The following is a 12,938-nucleotide window of genomic DNA, read 5'->3' as shown; positions in this document are numbered from 1 at the left end:
AGTCTTTCTTCTGCTTTGATTATTCCCACTGGAACAAAAGGCAAATAGCACACAGTATCCAATGTCATGTATATTTACTCTGAGGTAAGATGCAAATCCTGGACTACTCTACAAATGCATTCAAAATATGTAGCAGCTCTGTGGCAACATAGAGCTCAGATTCCAGTTTCCTTTTCAGGGCAGAGAAATTATGGCTTGTTGTCTTCAACAGAAGGAAAAACATCACTCCAGAAGCAAAGAATGAGGTTATGTGAACAACTTCTCCTACTTAGCTCAGCAATAGTTACCTGAATTCCATGAAAATCTCCCTCAAGACATGGTTTTTCCCTCCAAACATTTGTCTGGAAGAGCTTCAGAAAACAAATGTACCCTGTGTTTTCATCCAGGATGAAAAATTTTCTCAGGATATTGCTTATCTCTCCTCTTGCTCCTTCTTCCATCATTGTCATTTTCTCAAAACCACCCAAATCACTTATTCAAGCTAATGTCTTGCAAATTATAAATATCTGGTTACATGCTAGCAATGCATGATCCCCAGAGAATTTTTCTGATGGATTTAAACAAACCCCTGTGCTTTCCCAGCTGAATACAAATGAGGAATATTAGACTCTTGGAGTAATTTAAAACGATGGATTAAAAGTCAGGTTAGAAATGCCAATTACAGAATATCCCAAGGCAAAATAAACACCAACTTCCTTCAGCAATGTTATTTTGTTTCCAGCAGGCAGCGCTCCACCTTTCCAACAGGCATGGGAAAGATTTGTTTGCAGCATTTTGTCTTCTGGAAAGGATCTTTAATTCAGAAGCACTGTATATAATAAATTGTAATGAAATTATCATAACCACATTCTGCATTTCTGAGAAGCATAATGGAGGGTTTGTGGATTTGTTGGATTTTTTTTTTCCAGAGGAATTGTAAAATAGAATTGATATGTCACATATGAGAGGAAAAAGCAATGAAGGAGGAAGTGTATTCTCTGTGATGGGAAAAATACATATTTCTTATTTTTCCTGTCTCCTCTATCCTCTCACAATCTATAATAGTAGATAAATTCCTTACTGTGTTATATATGCTACATGAACTCACTTTGTTTTCCTGGGAATTTTTATCTGTAGACTTAATGAAACATAGCCATAGTTACTTTTTATTAAGTATATTCTATTTTTAGAACAGAATTTTTAGAATATACTTTTTATTAAGTACATTCTATTTATTAAGTATATTCTTGTCACCTCTGCATTATAGGTGAAGTGACACCACAGAATGTCTGCCCAGCTCTGTTTTCTACGCAAAGCTAGATGTTAAAATTCATCTCCAGGCAGTCTTGTATATGCAAATAGGAGATGTGAATGGCAGTGTAGCTGTACAAAACAACAAACTGATCTCCTTTAAAAATTACTGACATTAATTTGCTCTTATTGCAGTTGTCCTCATGGAAAAGTGTGGAAGGTGTGGGAAGGCTTTTCCTGGGAGGGTGGTGATGCAGTGGAAGCTGCACTCCCTGCCTTTCACCTGGGTGTGTTGTGCAGAAGGTTGGAGGGGAAGAGCTCAGCTGGCCATCCCTGACTGGCCATGTCCCCACACATCTCGTGTGTGCTGTCCTGTCCCAGTACTGCAGTCAGTTCTGAGCTCTGGGTGTGCACATATGCTCTGTGAATTGTTTTGCCTCAGTCATTAAGGTCACACTGCCTGTTGCTCAGTCCCTGGGTGAGGCAGACACTCTTCCTCAGGCTTTTTGAGCTGCTACAAGCACCCAGTTTGGTTCTGCCCCAAAAAGGCCCATATTTGCCCTCTCTGACCCTGCTGCTCTCCAGCTTCTCTCACACTCATTGTGCTCCAGTTAAAATACAACTGATGCTCCTGGATGGCCCCCAGCATTCCCAGTGTTTCCTTTAATTGCAGAGCCCTTAGACAGTGCAGGGAGCCTTAGGCAATCATGCACACCATTTTCAGTGCCTACTGAGGATGAGTCCTACTCTTTAGGGTGAATTGATGTCTGATTAAAAGCTGTTGGCTGCAGTCCAGCAAGTGTACATGGATGCCACTTTGACAGCACCAAGCAGACAGCAAAATTCTTGAATGGCAGTGTCGCTGAGAAATTATTCTGAGTTTTATTCTGCTTTTTCTGCTCTGGCACTGTGCCCATCATTGCTTCTCTGAAGCATCTCCACATGGGAGCTGACTGCAGTTGGGTAAGACAAGGCAGAGAAGACTGGCACTGGATTGCAGGAATTAAGAGTCAGCTGCCTTTCTGTGCTTTGAGTTGTACATCTGTAGTTTGTTCTTTCATCCTCCCTGTACATTTCCGCAGTAAAATGAAACACTGTGGAAAATTAATGTTATTGGCTCAGCGATCACTTTTGGAGGTGGCTGTGTTCTGTAACCATCCCACACAGCCCCTGGCAGCACCAACTGAGATGCCAGAGGTACAGACCTCCAGTTTTCTAATGGGAGACACAGCCAGTATCCCTGCAGTGATCTTGGGATGCTTTGCAGGGTGCATCTCAAACCTGCATCCTCAGAGTTGATTCCTCAGCAGCTCTTGACCCCAGTTGGCTTAAACCTCTGGAGTACTTCCAGAAAATCCAGGAATTTCTCCACAGTCCTTATCAAATGTCTTTGATTTGCCTGTATTTTGAGAGAACTTTCCACTGGAAAGTTTCAAACTCCAAATCAGCCAGTCAGTTATTTCAGTAAGCTAAATTATGGAGAAAAAAATCACTTGCTTGGAAAATATAACACCTGTTAACCTTGAGGATTTAAAACTGCTTTGTCCTTCTGTAGGACTACACAATCCAGGAGTGTGATAGGGTTGCACTCTGAAGAAGTAGCCATTCATGGCTGTGTCCTTCACAGCTCTGCCAACCCAGCACAGAAGCTGGCAAATCATTTTGGTGTTGAGGTTACAGTAAATTAATAGCAGAGAAAAGCCTTCCCAAATATGTCTTATGTAGGAACGGTCTTAACAACATTGAGTAATTTGTGAGTGTGGAAAGGACATTAAAAAGAGAGGTTTAAAAAGATCAATGACAGGTAAGCCAAAACCCAATTGATATCAGGGGAGGAGATATTTATTTTAGATTCTTTCAACTAGAAACAGTCCTGAGAAAAGCCAAAGTCTGTGCTTTACAGCATCTCACTTCATATTTCAATAATGGTCTGGGGTCCCATCTCTGTGTCAGAAGGAAGTGGCTGATGATCAGCTACTCCCAAACCCTTCTGACCATGCAATGGCAATATATCATTGTGTCCCAATGACTTGGGTTCTGCCACTAACAATTTTCTCCATTAAAATGACTCCAGCTTCAAGATGCTGTCAAACATGTTATATGACATCAATAATCCAAGAACATTTTGTTCCTTTCCATTGCAGTGTACAGTTCATCCTGCATATTCATATTTTTAACAATGTCTTGAGGAGGTTCAGCTGCAGAACAGAGCACCAGGCTTTCTGGGAAGTGTTTTGTTTTATTATTCAGGGTGTGCGTTTGTTCTCTCCGCAGGAGCAGTTTGAGTTTGCTCTGACAGCGGTGGCAGAGGAAGTGAATGCAATACTCAAGGCCCTTCCCCAGTGAGCAGCTCAGTCTCCTGAAGGTTCCTGCAGAATCCATCCCTCGTTTTCCTCATCCTCAGTCCCTGTGAATGTTCTTGGAAACCGCGACCTGACCTTAACTGTGTATCTTCTGTTGTAACCACATAGTGATAGGGTCCTTACAAACTGCTTTAGCTGGTAAAAGTTCAACAGTTAAAATGTGTATTCTGGTTTTTTTTGGAGGTTTAAACAAATTTTTAAAAGTACATCAAAGCCTCGGATTAAGTGACAGAACAATCCATCTAATTCCTCCTACATCCTCGAAGCCCTGAATGTCACACTTTGAAAGCACACATTCACGTTCTTAATAGCAAATATACAATATTGTGGGTAATTAGTGCAGTCAATATAGTCTCAGAAAACAGTGTTCTGTTATATTTTGTAGCTTCTCAAAGGCTGAATAAGAGTGGGGGCCTAAAGAGGATGGTGATTGTTCCCATACAGTGCCAAGCTGGAGCATGAAACAGTGCTGTGGGTGTGAGCAAACACAGGTCCAGGCTCTGGCAAGGAGAGCTTGCACCTTCTCATGCCAGGCTTTGGCAAGCAAATGTTTTCTTAACTGTTGTTTACTTTTCAGCTTTGTGCCATGAGAGGAAGAAAGTCTGAACTATGAGTAAAAGAGGCTTGCATGGTTGTTGCAACTGGGGAGAAAACATGTTGGTCACATTTATGGAAAGCCAGGGGATAATGAGCACAACTCTGACCATGTACCTGGCACTGACAGCGCAGAAAAGGAGAGCATAGGCTCCCCTCAAGTGATGAGAAGGGTCCTGTCAGCAGTCAGGTAATTGTCTGGAGCTGTTATGGAAAGAGATTGTTGGTTTTATGGGATTACTGAGGAAGAAAATGGGATTCTCCTCTTTATACCTTTGCATTTCCCTCTGTAAAGCTCCACTGTGCCATCCTTTTTAGCCAGGAAACTGTATTTCTGTAAAAGCCTGGCTGAAGAAGAAATCTCCAATCTGCATTTTGTGACTCTCATCAAGTTTGTCTGATCCAGGCATTTGTTGCAGCTCTCTGCAGAGGCTTTGCTCACTCCTTGTTCTGCAGGACACCTATTTGAACTGAGCATGAAGGGGTAAAGCAGCACAAAGATTGAATTTCAGAGATTCATGTGTTCTCAAAAGCCTAATGCCTACTGTTGCAAAGTAATGCTAAAATATGTCTGTAAATGGTTTGGATATGCAATCTTGCTTCTGTGATTTTACAGGTTCAGTTGTGGCACTCTTCTAAAGGAATTTACATTATTGATAGAAAGTACTCTGATATGTTTGAATGAAGGGCCTGAGTGTAAAATTATTGAAGGTACCTAAGTGATCTAGGCTATTAATTTCATTTTCAAAAGTGAATATGTGGATGCTTTTTCATCTGCTATCCTACATCTCCATGATGTAAGAATCTGGGGTGCTTTTTTCCCAAAATCTTATGAGTATTGTGTGCTTGAGACCATATTAGGCTAATTGTTTAACTTCAACACTGGAAAATATATAATTCAATTTGGGAAGGGGAGCTTTCATAAACTTCTAATCAGTGAAATGTTAAAAATAACAGTATCACACAGTTTTGCTGGCACAGAGGTGATGAGCATCAATCAAAAATCAACCATGTTGCAATTTTGTCTTGTAGGTGTGGATATTGGTGATTTCTTCTTTTTAGCAATTAAAGAGGTCCTAAAAAAAAAAACAACAAAACAAAAAAAAGCAGAAGGCCATTTTTGTATGCTTTACTTGATATATGCTGTTGCTTAATTTGTGCATCCCATTACTACAGCAGTGCAGAGCAGTTACTGCAGATGCCATCATCCTCTTAAGTACACATACTGTACATTAAGCCACATGTTTATTTTATGGCCTAAGCATTTTAGAGCTTTCCTAGCAATAACTAAAAAAACTAATGGAGTATAAATGAGAAAATTGCCTTTTTCATTTGATAATTTAGGTTTACCGGGATTCTTTTATTACTTTAGCTAACACAAAATTTCAGATCAGGGCAGATGAGATCAGTTTGAGCTATATCAGCAAGTGTTTGAAGTAGATTTACTGTGAGCCACGTACTACAGCTTTCTGAAAATACAGGTGTATGCAAACAAACTGTCCAAAGAATCAAAACTGGGGCATCCTAAGCCAAGCCCTCTCTCTGATTACTGGGTGGAATTATTTTCCAGTGTTAGATGCTGTGCCATCACCCATTGCCAGTGGGCTAATGGGGTTTTACCACAGATGTCTGCCCTGGGATTCATTAGTGTTTGCCTCCTGACTGTCCCTGTGCATACCACCAAAGTGACTGACGAGCCTTTCGTTGCACTTCAGGAATATTTTTTAATTGTTCTTTTGCAAATATTTGCATTTCATAATAGCAGTTTCAGGGCGATCCCTATTAATTCACAAGCAGCTGAGTGTGGGACTTCATGCTTCAGAGTTTATTTAGCGTAGATTAGAGGGCATTAATCTTCCCCAAGGCTAATGGGGCAGGAATGTATTGTTTTGCTCATCCTTGTAGAGCAGTTTACACAACAGAAAGATGCAGTTTTACTCAGAGGGTTAGAGTATCTCCCACTGACTGTCATCGACAATCCTGTTATTTCAGCCATGTTTTGTACAGTTCTTCCACAAAGAGGTGCAAGGCTTATTCTGTTGACTGTAAACAACCACACAGAATATTTCATCTGTGCATAGCACAGTGTTCACACCTCTCAATAAATACCCTGCTTCTGGGAGTGATAATCTGCTGCAGGGTCAATTGGTGAAGCGCAGGTTTCAGGTGCACCAGGGCAATCTAGAGGGATCTGACTATCCATTTCGCAGGAAGATGCCAAAGCCATGGATGAAGCCACAGAGATGGATTTGCCATGCAGGGCAGGTATTTATTTTCACTGCAGTTAACTTAATCCTTGTGATCTGGTGAAGGATGTTATTCAGGCCAACCCCCAATCATTTGCACTAGACATGGGATGCGCCCCATGGTCACTGTCAGGTTGAGCTGAGCTTCTGCCTGAAGACCAGGATCACCTGAGAGCTCAAAGTCAAATGAGACCCACCATCCTCCTCTGTTCAGTTTTCTGCTGATCTTTAGTAAACTCATTGCCATTGAAGCTGGGGCTGGTGCCTGACTTGGCCACAAACAGCGTGTGTTTAATATTGGACACATTTACATTCGAGACAAATGGAGTGTACAGGTTCTGTTTGTGTGCTTGAACCTTTACATGATATTTTAGGGGGTGACCTGCAGGAGGGCAATTTAGCCCCACTGCTCCTCGCCGGAAAGAAAAATCCCCGTTTTCCCACAGGCAGCACACAAAGCTGCTGTCCCTGAGCAGGGCAGGGACCTGACCAGGCTCCTGCTGATGCAGTCAGTGTGTCCAGACAGGAGGGACAGAAAGGTGGATGATACCAGAGTTGATATTTCACAGGAGTAAAAGCACAGTTGCTCCCTCCAGCCTTTGCCCTTGCCATGACACGAGCTGGGACTTAGAGGAATGGAGAGGCAGGACAGCACCATTCCCCAAATCCCAGATCCTTGAAGTTCAGCCTGAGGCACAGGGCTGAACAACAGTGTGGGGTTTGCTGTTGGCTTCAGGTGTGACCTGTAACCATTGCTGTTGGCCACTGTCGTGGGACCTGCTGCAGCCCAGGTAACTCCCATCCCAGTGGAAGTCCTTGGCCAGGAATGAATTTCAGCAGAAAATCACAAATCCAAATCTCAATCCAGTAGCAAAACAAGCCAGATTATTTTTATAGAAGCTACTAAATGTTTAACACATTTCAAAATATTTTTAGAATCTATACCCATGACTAAACCTTGTCCCTGTCTCCAGCATGCATGCAGAACCAATCCCCATCCATTCCCAGGGGAATGACAGCTATAGTACCTGTAAGGAGTTCATGCTTTATTAGTCAAGTGGAACATTAATAAAACCTGGCCCACTTCATAATTTCCAGAATAGTCATTAATTAAAAAAACTGTTTATTGGAACAGAAAACAAGTATTTGATTAGCTTTGTTACAGAACAATAGCTCTCCTCATTTTTATTCTGCATATTTTATTCTTTCTTTAGAAAATTCTCTTAAGAAGCATTTGAGATAATTCGCTTTTTAAAATTGTACAGTTTCTATGGTTTTGCTTTTTAAATGAGAATACACTTTGTAGATTTGATTATTATATTTTTCTGTTAATATTACATTGGGCATTACAAAAGCATTCCCCACCACAGTGAAAAGAAAGTGATCCTGTTGGTTTATTGTAAAAGAAAAAAAATAATTAAAACAAAATTGCAGAGCTGTGGCATACTCAATCCAATTAGAGCATGACTCTTTACTACTTTTCATTTACCACATGAGAAAAAAAAATAGTTACACCAGCAAGATTTCATTTGAAGCTGTTCATGCATGCTGTTTGTACTGTATTTGATGGCATAATATTGTTTTGTTTACAACCTTTTTTTTCTCGTCACTCTATTATATTCTTTATATGTATATAGTTAAAAAAAAAAGATTATACAAAGTATTTTGTTCTACCTCTGTAAAGATCATATTTGTGAATAAAGTCACGTTGTCTGTGGAGTATTGTATTGTGAATACAGCATTAACAGCTGGTGCTTTGCTTTTATTTGGGGGGTGGGAGGGGTGCCAATGTCTCCTGCTGGAGGGAGGGGGGGTCTGACTATCCAAGGTGGGAACAGAGGCTCACAGGGAGGGGCACAAATGCCCTGCTGGTGGCTTGGATATGCACATTTCATCTGCTCTGAAAAGAGGTTGCAGCCAGCTCTGGCTCAGGTGTGTGGCCCTTAATACTGCACCTTGCAGGATTTTGACTGAGACAGGCCAAAAATGAAGCAAAGAATCACAAAGTTACAGGGACCCTCCTTGTACTGCCAGGAAGTGGAAAAAGATCACCTAGAGCCTGTGTCACAGAGTGTACAAGTTAACAAAGAGATTAAATGGAACCTGCCTTCAGGAAAATTAAAGGCAGGAGAATGTTTTGGGGAAGGCAGGTGGATCAGACCATCACAAAATGGCCAAGGATTTGTAGTTTTTAAATAGTAGAAGTTCATAGGAGTATTTGAACAGGTAATGGAAACTTCTCACTGTTACATTAAATAAGGTTAAGAGGAATAAAGTATAAAGTTGCCACACAAACACAGCATTCAATAAAGGGTCTTTTTCCTGGGGTATAGGAATTCATTTTCTCATAAGCACGGCCCATGATATGAAGGTTTTGGATCTTCCCATTAAATACTGACTGGTAGCTGTCAGAGCAGTCTTTGGGTTTAGGCAGCCCTGGCATGGCAGTTTCTATGGTCCTGTGTTATGTGTTGAAATTTCACTTGTTTTGAAGAAGACTTAAAATATGCTTTCCACTTACCTGGAAATCACTAGAAAAATGTAAACAGAAACCTAAAGTGGTCCTGGTCCGGCTTGCTTCCTTCCCGTCAGAATAATCACATTTTACATTCTTTAACCTTGTTTATGTAGTTGCATGTTTTAATATCTGTGCCTTTCTCAGTGTAAGAAGGTGACTTTCATCTTGGAAGCAAAATATATGCACCATTACAGCTATTTTCCTGTTGGTGTAATTTAGGAGGTCTTTCATCTCCAAGACAGCTTTCTGAAAACTGGTAACATCAGATGGAGGACAAAAAGAGAAATGTGTTTAACTGTATAAATACTGGAGCATTGTAAGTCTTCTAGATGAAACCAAAGCCACCAGTTGTGCATCATTCATTCATGCAGGCAGTGCTGCTCTGGTCTCACACTGCACAGGTGCACACAGCTGCAGAAACAAGTGCTGGTGGGACTGGTATTCCTGGTTTTGGATGCTGAGCAAAGAACTGCACAGCCACAGGGAGGGGTAGCAGTTAGGCTGGTTTTATGTGTGCTTGAAACAACTGAGTCCTCGGACAAATTCTTCTTTAGTCAAAAATTAATTTCTCCCCTTGAGAGTGCACCAGTTAACCCCTCACATGCAGGTAAATCAGCAGTACAGGTAAAAGACTCAATGTGGCTGACCAGTCTGGGAGTTCAGACTTTGTAAGGTTTGGGCTATTTGGCTGATATTCTGTTAATATTACATTGCACTGCCCCAGAGTTTTCCTGCAGTAGCTTTCGTCACACTTCAAAAAGATACAGGAATGTGTTGCTCCCATCATTTCCAGCATATAGTACAGGTGGGATTCACCTTAACCAGCCTCTGAGCAGCTTTTCATGGACTTCCACAAACCACCCACTCATCATAAGCTTCCTCTGTGGCCAATAAAGGAAAACAGAGCAATTTTAGAGTGGGAATTACCTGGTTTGGCTTCCACTTCACCATGAGGTGATTCATCCTATTCACCCCATACCCTGAAACAGGGAACATCAAAATTTTACTATGTGCTAAGTACAACAGCATTTCCTTTCTATGTTGTAAGCCTATTCCCTCAAAACTGCATTGGATCACTTGTCAGAAAAAGTGATTTCTGGTTTTATATACCTTGAATTTATAAACATCCTTATCCCATTCCTCCTTGGTTTCTCTTGATCCATACAGATGACTCGTGTCCCCTCTTACAGAAGCTGTCCTGTGCCTTTGATCACCTTTGCTACCCTTCACCTTAACTTGTCCAATTCTACACTCTGAGGTACACAGGGGCCAGGCTGTGGTACAGTATCACTGTGATGTTTTTAGATATTTTAGATATTTTCTTCTTCTTTGGAATGTCTAATGTTTTGTTGCCCTTCTCCAGTGCTGACCATTGAGGTTTTGCTCATAGACACTCATTCACAGCCATACCAAATGCTTTTCTTCAGGTCATCTTTATATCTTTATTGTTAAGATGTATTTCATGATATTAATTCCTTTATCTCCAGTAATTTCATCTGCCATCCTCACAGTCCTACAGTATCACAGGGTCTCTCCATGACACTTCACAGCTACTTTTGTTTTTATAATGGAAGGTAACAATGTGTCATTCACACTCTGCCGCCTCAGTATCACCTCTTCCTTTTTCCTATTGTTTAAAGTGGGGAATCACCATCACTACAAAAATTGTCCCTTTCTTCACAAAGTGTTTCTTAACTTTTAATCCTTCATTAACCCACAAAAATCTTCCCCCTAACGCAATGGCAACTCAGTTTCTGTAAGAACCTTTCATGAGACGGCTTTTGCCAAATGCTTTTAGGAAAGCCAAATACAAAATGATCACATACATCGTCAAACTCACTGATTTTTTCAAAGTCTCTTAGGATGCTTTTGCAACACAACTTGACCCTGCAAAAGCCTTGTTGCTTTTTCCCCCTCTTTACGCCACCAGTTATGCAGGATCTAGACATAGGGGTGTGGATGCTGCTTATAGAGTAGGACACAATAAAATAGCTTTGGTATCCTTATGGAGTCAGTGGAGAGCTACTGGATGGACAAAAAACAGAGCTGTGGAGCTCAGATAGTGCAACCCCCACTCAACACAGCACAGCTCAGGGTCATTCCCAGGCACATTTTGAGTATCTCCAGAGATGCTGGCTCCTCTGGGTCCTCTTTGTGAAAAATATCTTTGAAGATCTCATTGATGCTGATTGATTGCCAAGCAGCTCCCCAAAAGGAGATGCCTTGTGCAGACAAATCCCTCTCTGGGTTCCACCACCAAGGTTGTCTTTGTAGAGCACACCCAGGCAAGTAGCACACATGGAAGGATTTATAAATAAATTCTTAATCTGTGAGCTGAATCCCACCCTCTGGGTAGGATTCAGTGCTTGCTGGTGAGTGGTTGAAGTCACTGCAGATGCTGTGGGTCCCCTGTCCAGCCTGCAGCACTCCTGCCAAATGGCTGAATCTGAGGTCTTGTGCTGCGTTTGCCAGCCCTGTGCTGGTGGCTGAAATCTCCTGAAGTGCCTCAAATCATGTTGGATGCTTACATTCAGGGATCTCAGTCCCACATGATGTGTCTAGCAGTTGGATTCTGCATTTTCTACCAAAATTGAAGGTATGGGAGGGATTTTGACAGGACAGCAGCTTCCCAGATAACCCACCAGTCCAAAAGAGGCAGCAGCTTCTGAAAACACTAATTTTGCTGTCAGAACTGGATTCAAGGCAGGGCTGTGACTCCAGCAGCATTACCTGAGTGTGTGCCAAGCCCAGGCACGAGGTGCTGCAATGACCACAGCAGGGCACAGCTGGAGAGCTGCCTGTGTGCTGGGTAGCACTAAAAGGCTTTGTGTACCTCACAGCCAGTGACAGGAGTGTGTGGGATCACAGGCGCTGTTGCTTTCCAACACAAGAGGGCAAAAAAGGGAAAACTGGCCAAAAGCAGGAGTTCACATAAAATGAAACCTAGTGTACAGCAGTGTTCCATTATCACTTGTTTCTAAATGTGGCATCCATTTCCTTCACATAGGAAGTCTGCTCTGATTTCCAACAGGTTTCATTTGTATTGTCCAAGTTAGAAATGTTTGTTCCTGAAGGTGGATAATATTACACTAGAAAGCATCAGCAAGAGCAGCTCTTGAGGTGTTCCTGATGCTACACCTGAGCTGTTGAGCAGAGGCCAAAGTGGACCCACAGCTTTGTGATCCTGATAAAAGCATTGCCAAGGCTGAAAGGAAACCAGAGCTCTGGGAAGTGGCTGAAGGGGAAAAACAAACTTCCACTTTTTCCAGAAAAACCTTTTGATTCTTTAAACATTATTTCCATAGGCAGGAATACACATTGCTTTTTGAAAAGGGAGATTGATTTAACATCTGGTGTGTCTAGCTGTGCCTGGTTGAAGGAGCTGGGTAAGTGACCTCACTCAGTGAGGTGTTCCTTGCAGAACAGAAGGTCTTTAGCATTGACTTTCTCATCTGTTCTACTCTTGATTCTAAGAAGACATGGTATTTCCATTATATTTTATTTAAATATGGTAATATAGGAGCTGGAGTAACAAGCTGGGATCTGTTAGGGTTAATCTGAAATTAATTACCTTTCTGCCCATGCCATATATTTCCATTACAAAGACCCTCAAGGCAGGCAACCAAGCCAAACTGTGTTCCTAAGCAGTTAGGTAGGATTTGGCTTTCCTTACAGTTATAGCACTAAATGCTGAGCTTTTTGAAGAAACATTTTAATTGTGTTTGTAAAGTTAAATTACCTTTATTTATTTCTCTGCAGTTCAGAGAATAACAACACTATAACAATATGATGAGCTAAAGAGCTGACTGGGAAATAAAACATTTCTTGATGTACTACTGGCTCATAGACATCCAGGTATTTTGTTCTGGAAGATTTTGTTATGTCTCTGTTTGCTGAACCAGACCCTTGTTGGATTCTCAATTGTGCCAAATTCCTGCCCTGCTCGACTTCCACCTCCTTTATCCTTCACGGCCAAGAGGCCAGATG

General features: G+C 41.6%; 1 protein-coding gene across 2 annotated transcripts in view; it reads left to right on the top strand.

Moving 5' to 3' along the window:
* PTPRN2 (protein tyrosine phosphatase receptor type N2) overlaps positions 1 to 8,174 on the top strand; it is a 636,599-nt gene extending 628,425 nt beyond the window's left edge. Inside the window, exon 23 of one of the 2 annotated variants that reach the window (XM_030971071.1) lies at positions 3,505 to 8,174. In XM_030971071.1, coding sequence (XP_030826931.1) covers positions 3,505 to 3,576 — 72 coding nt within the window. In that variant the 3' untranslated portion in view covers positions 3,577 to 8,174. The remainder of the gene's footprint in view (positions 1 to 3,504) is intronic. The other variant, XM_030971072.1, reaches the window with a different exon arrangement.
* The last annotated feature ends 4,764 nt before the right edge of the window (positions 8,175 to 12,938 follow it).

This window comes from Camarhynchus parvulus, chromosome 2 (assembly GCF_901933205.1).
Source record: "Camarhynchus parvulus chromosome 2, STF_HiC, whole genome shotgun sequence".
In the NCBI taxonomy this organism is placed as follows: Eukaryota; Metazoa; Chordata; class Aves; order Passeriformes; family Thraupidae; genus Camarhynchus; species Camarhynchus parvulus.
The sequence above is the reverse complement of the archived record's forward strand: the minus strand, read 5'-3'. Positions and strand labels throughout refer to the sequence as shown.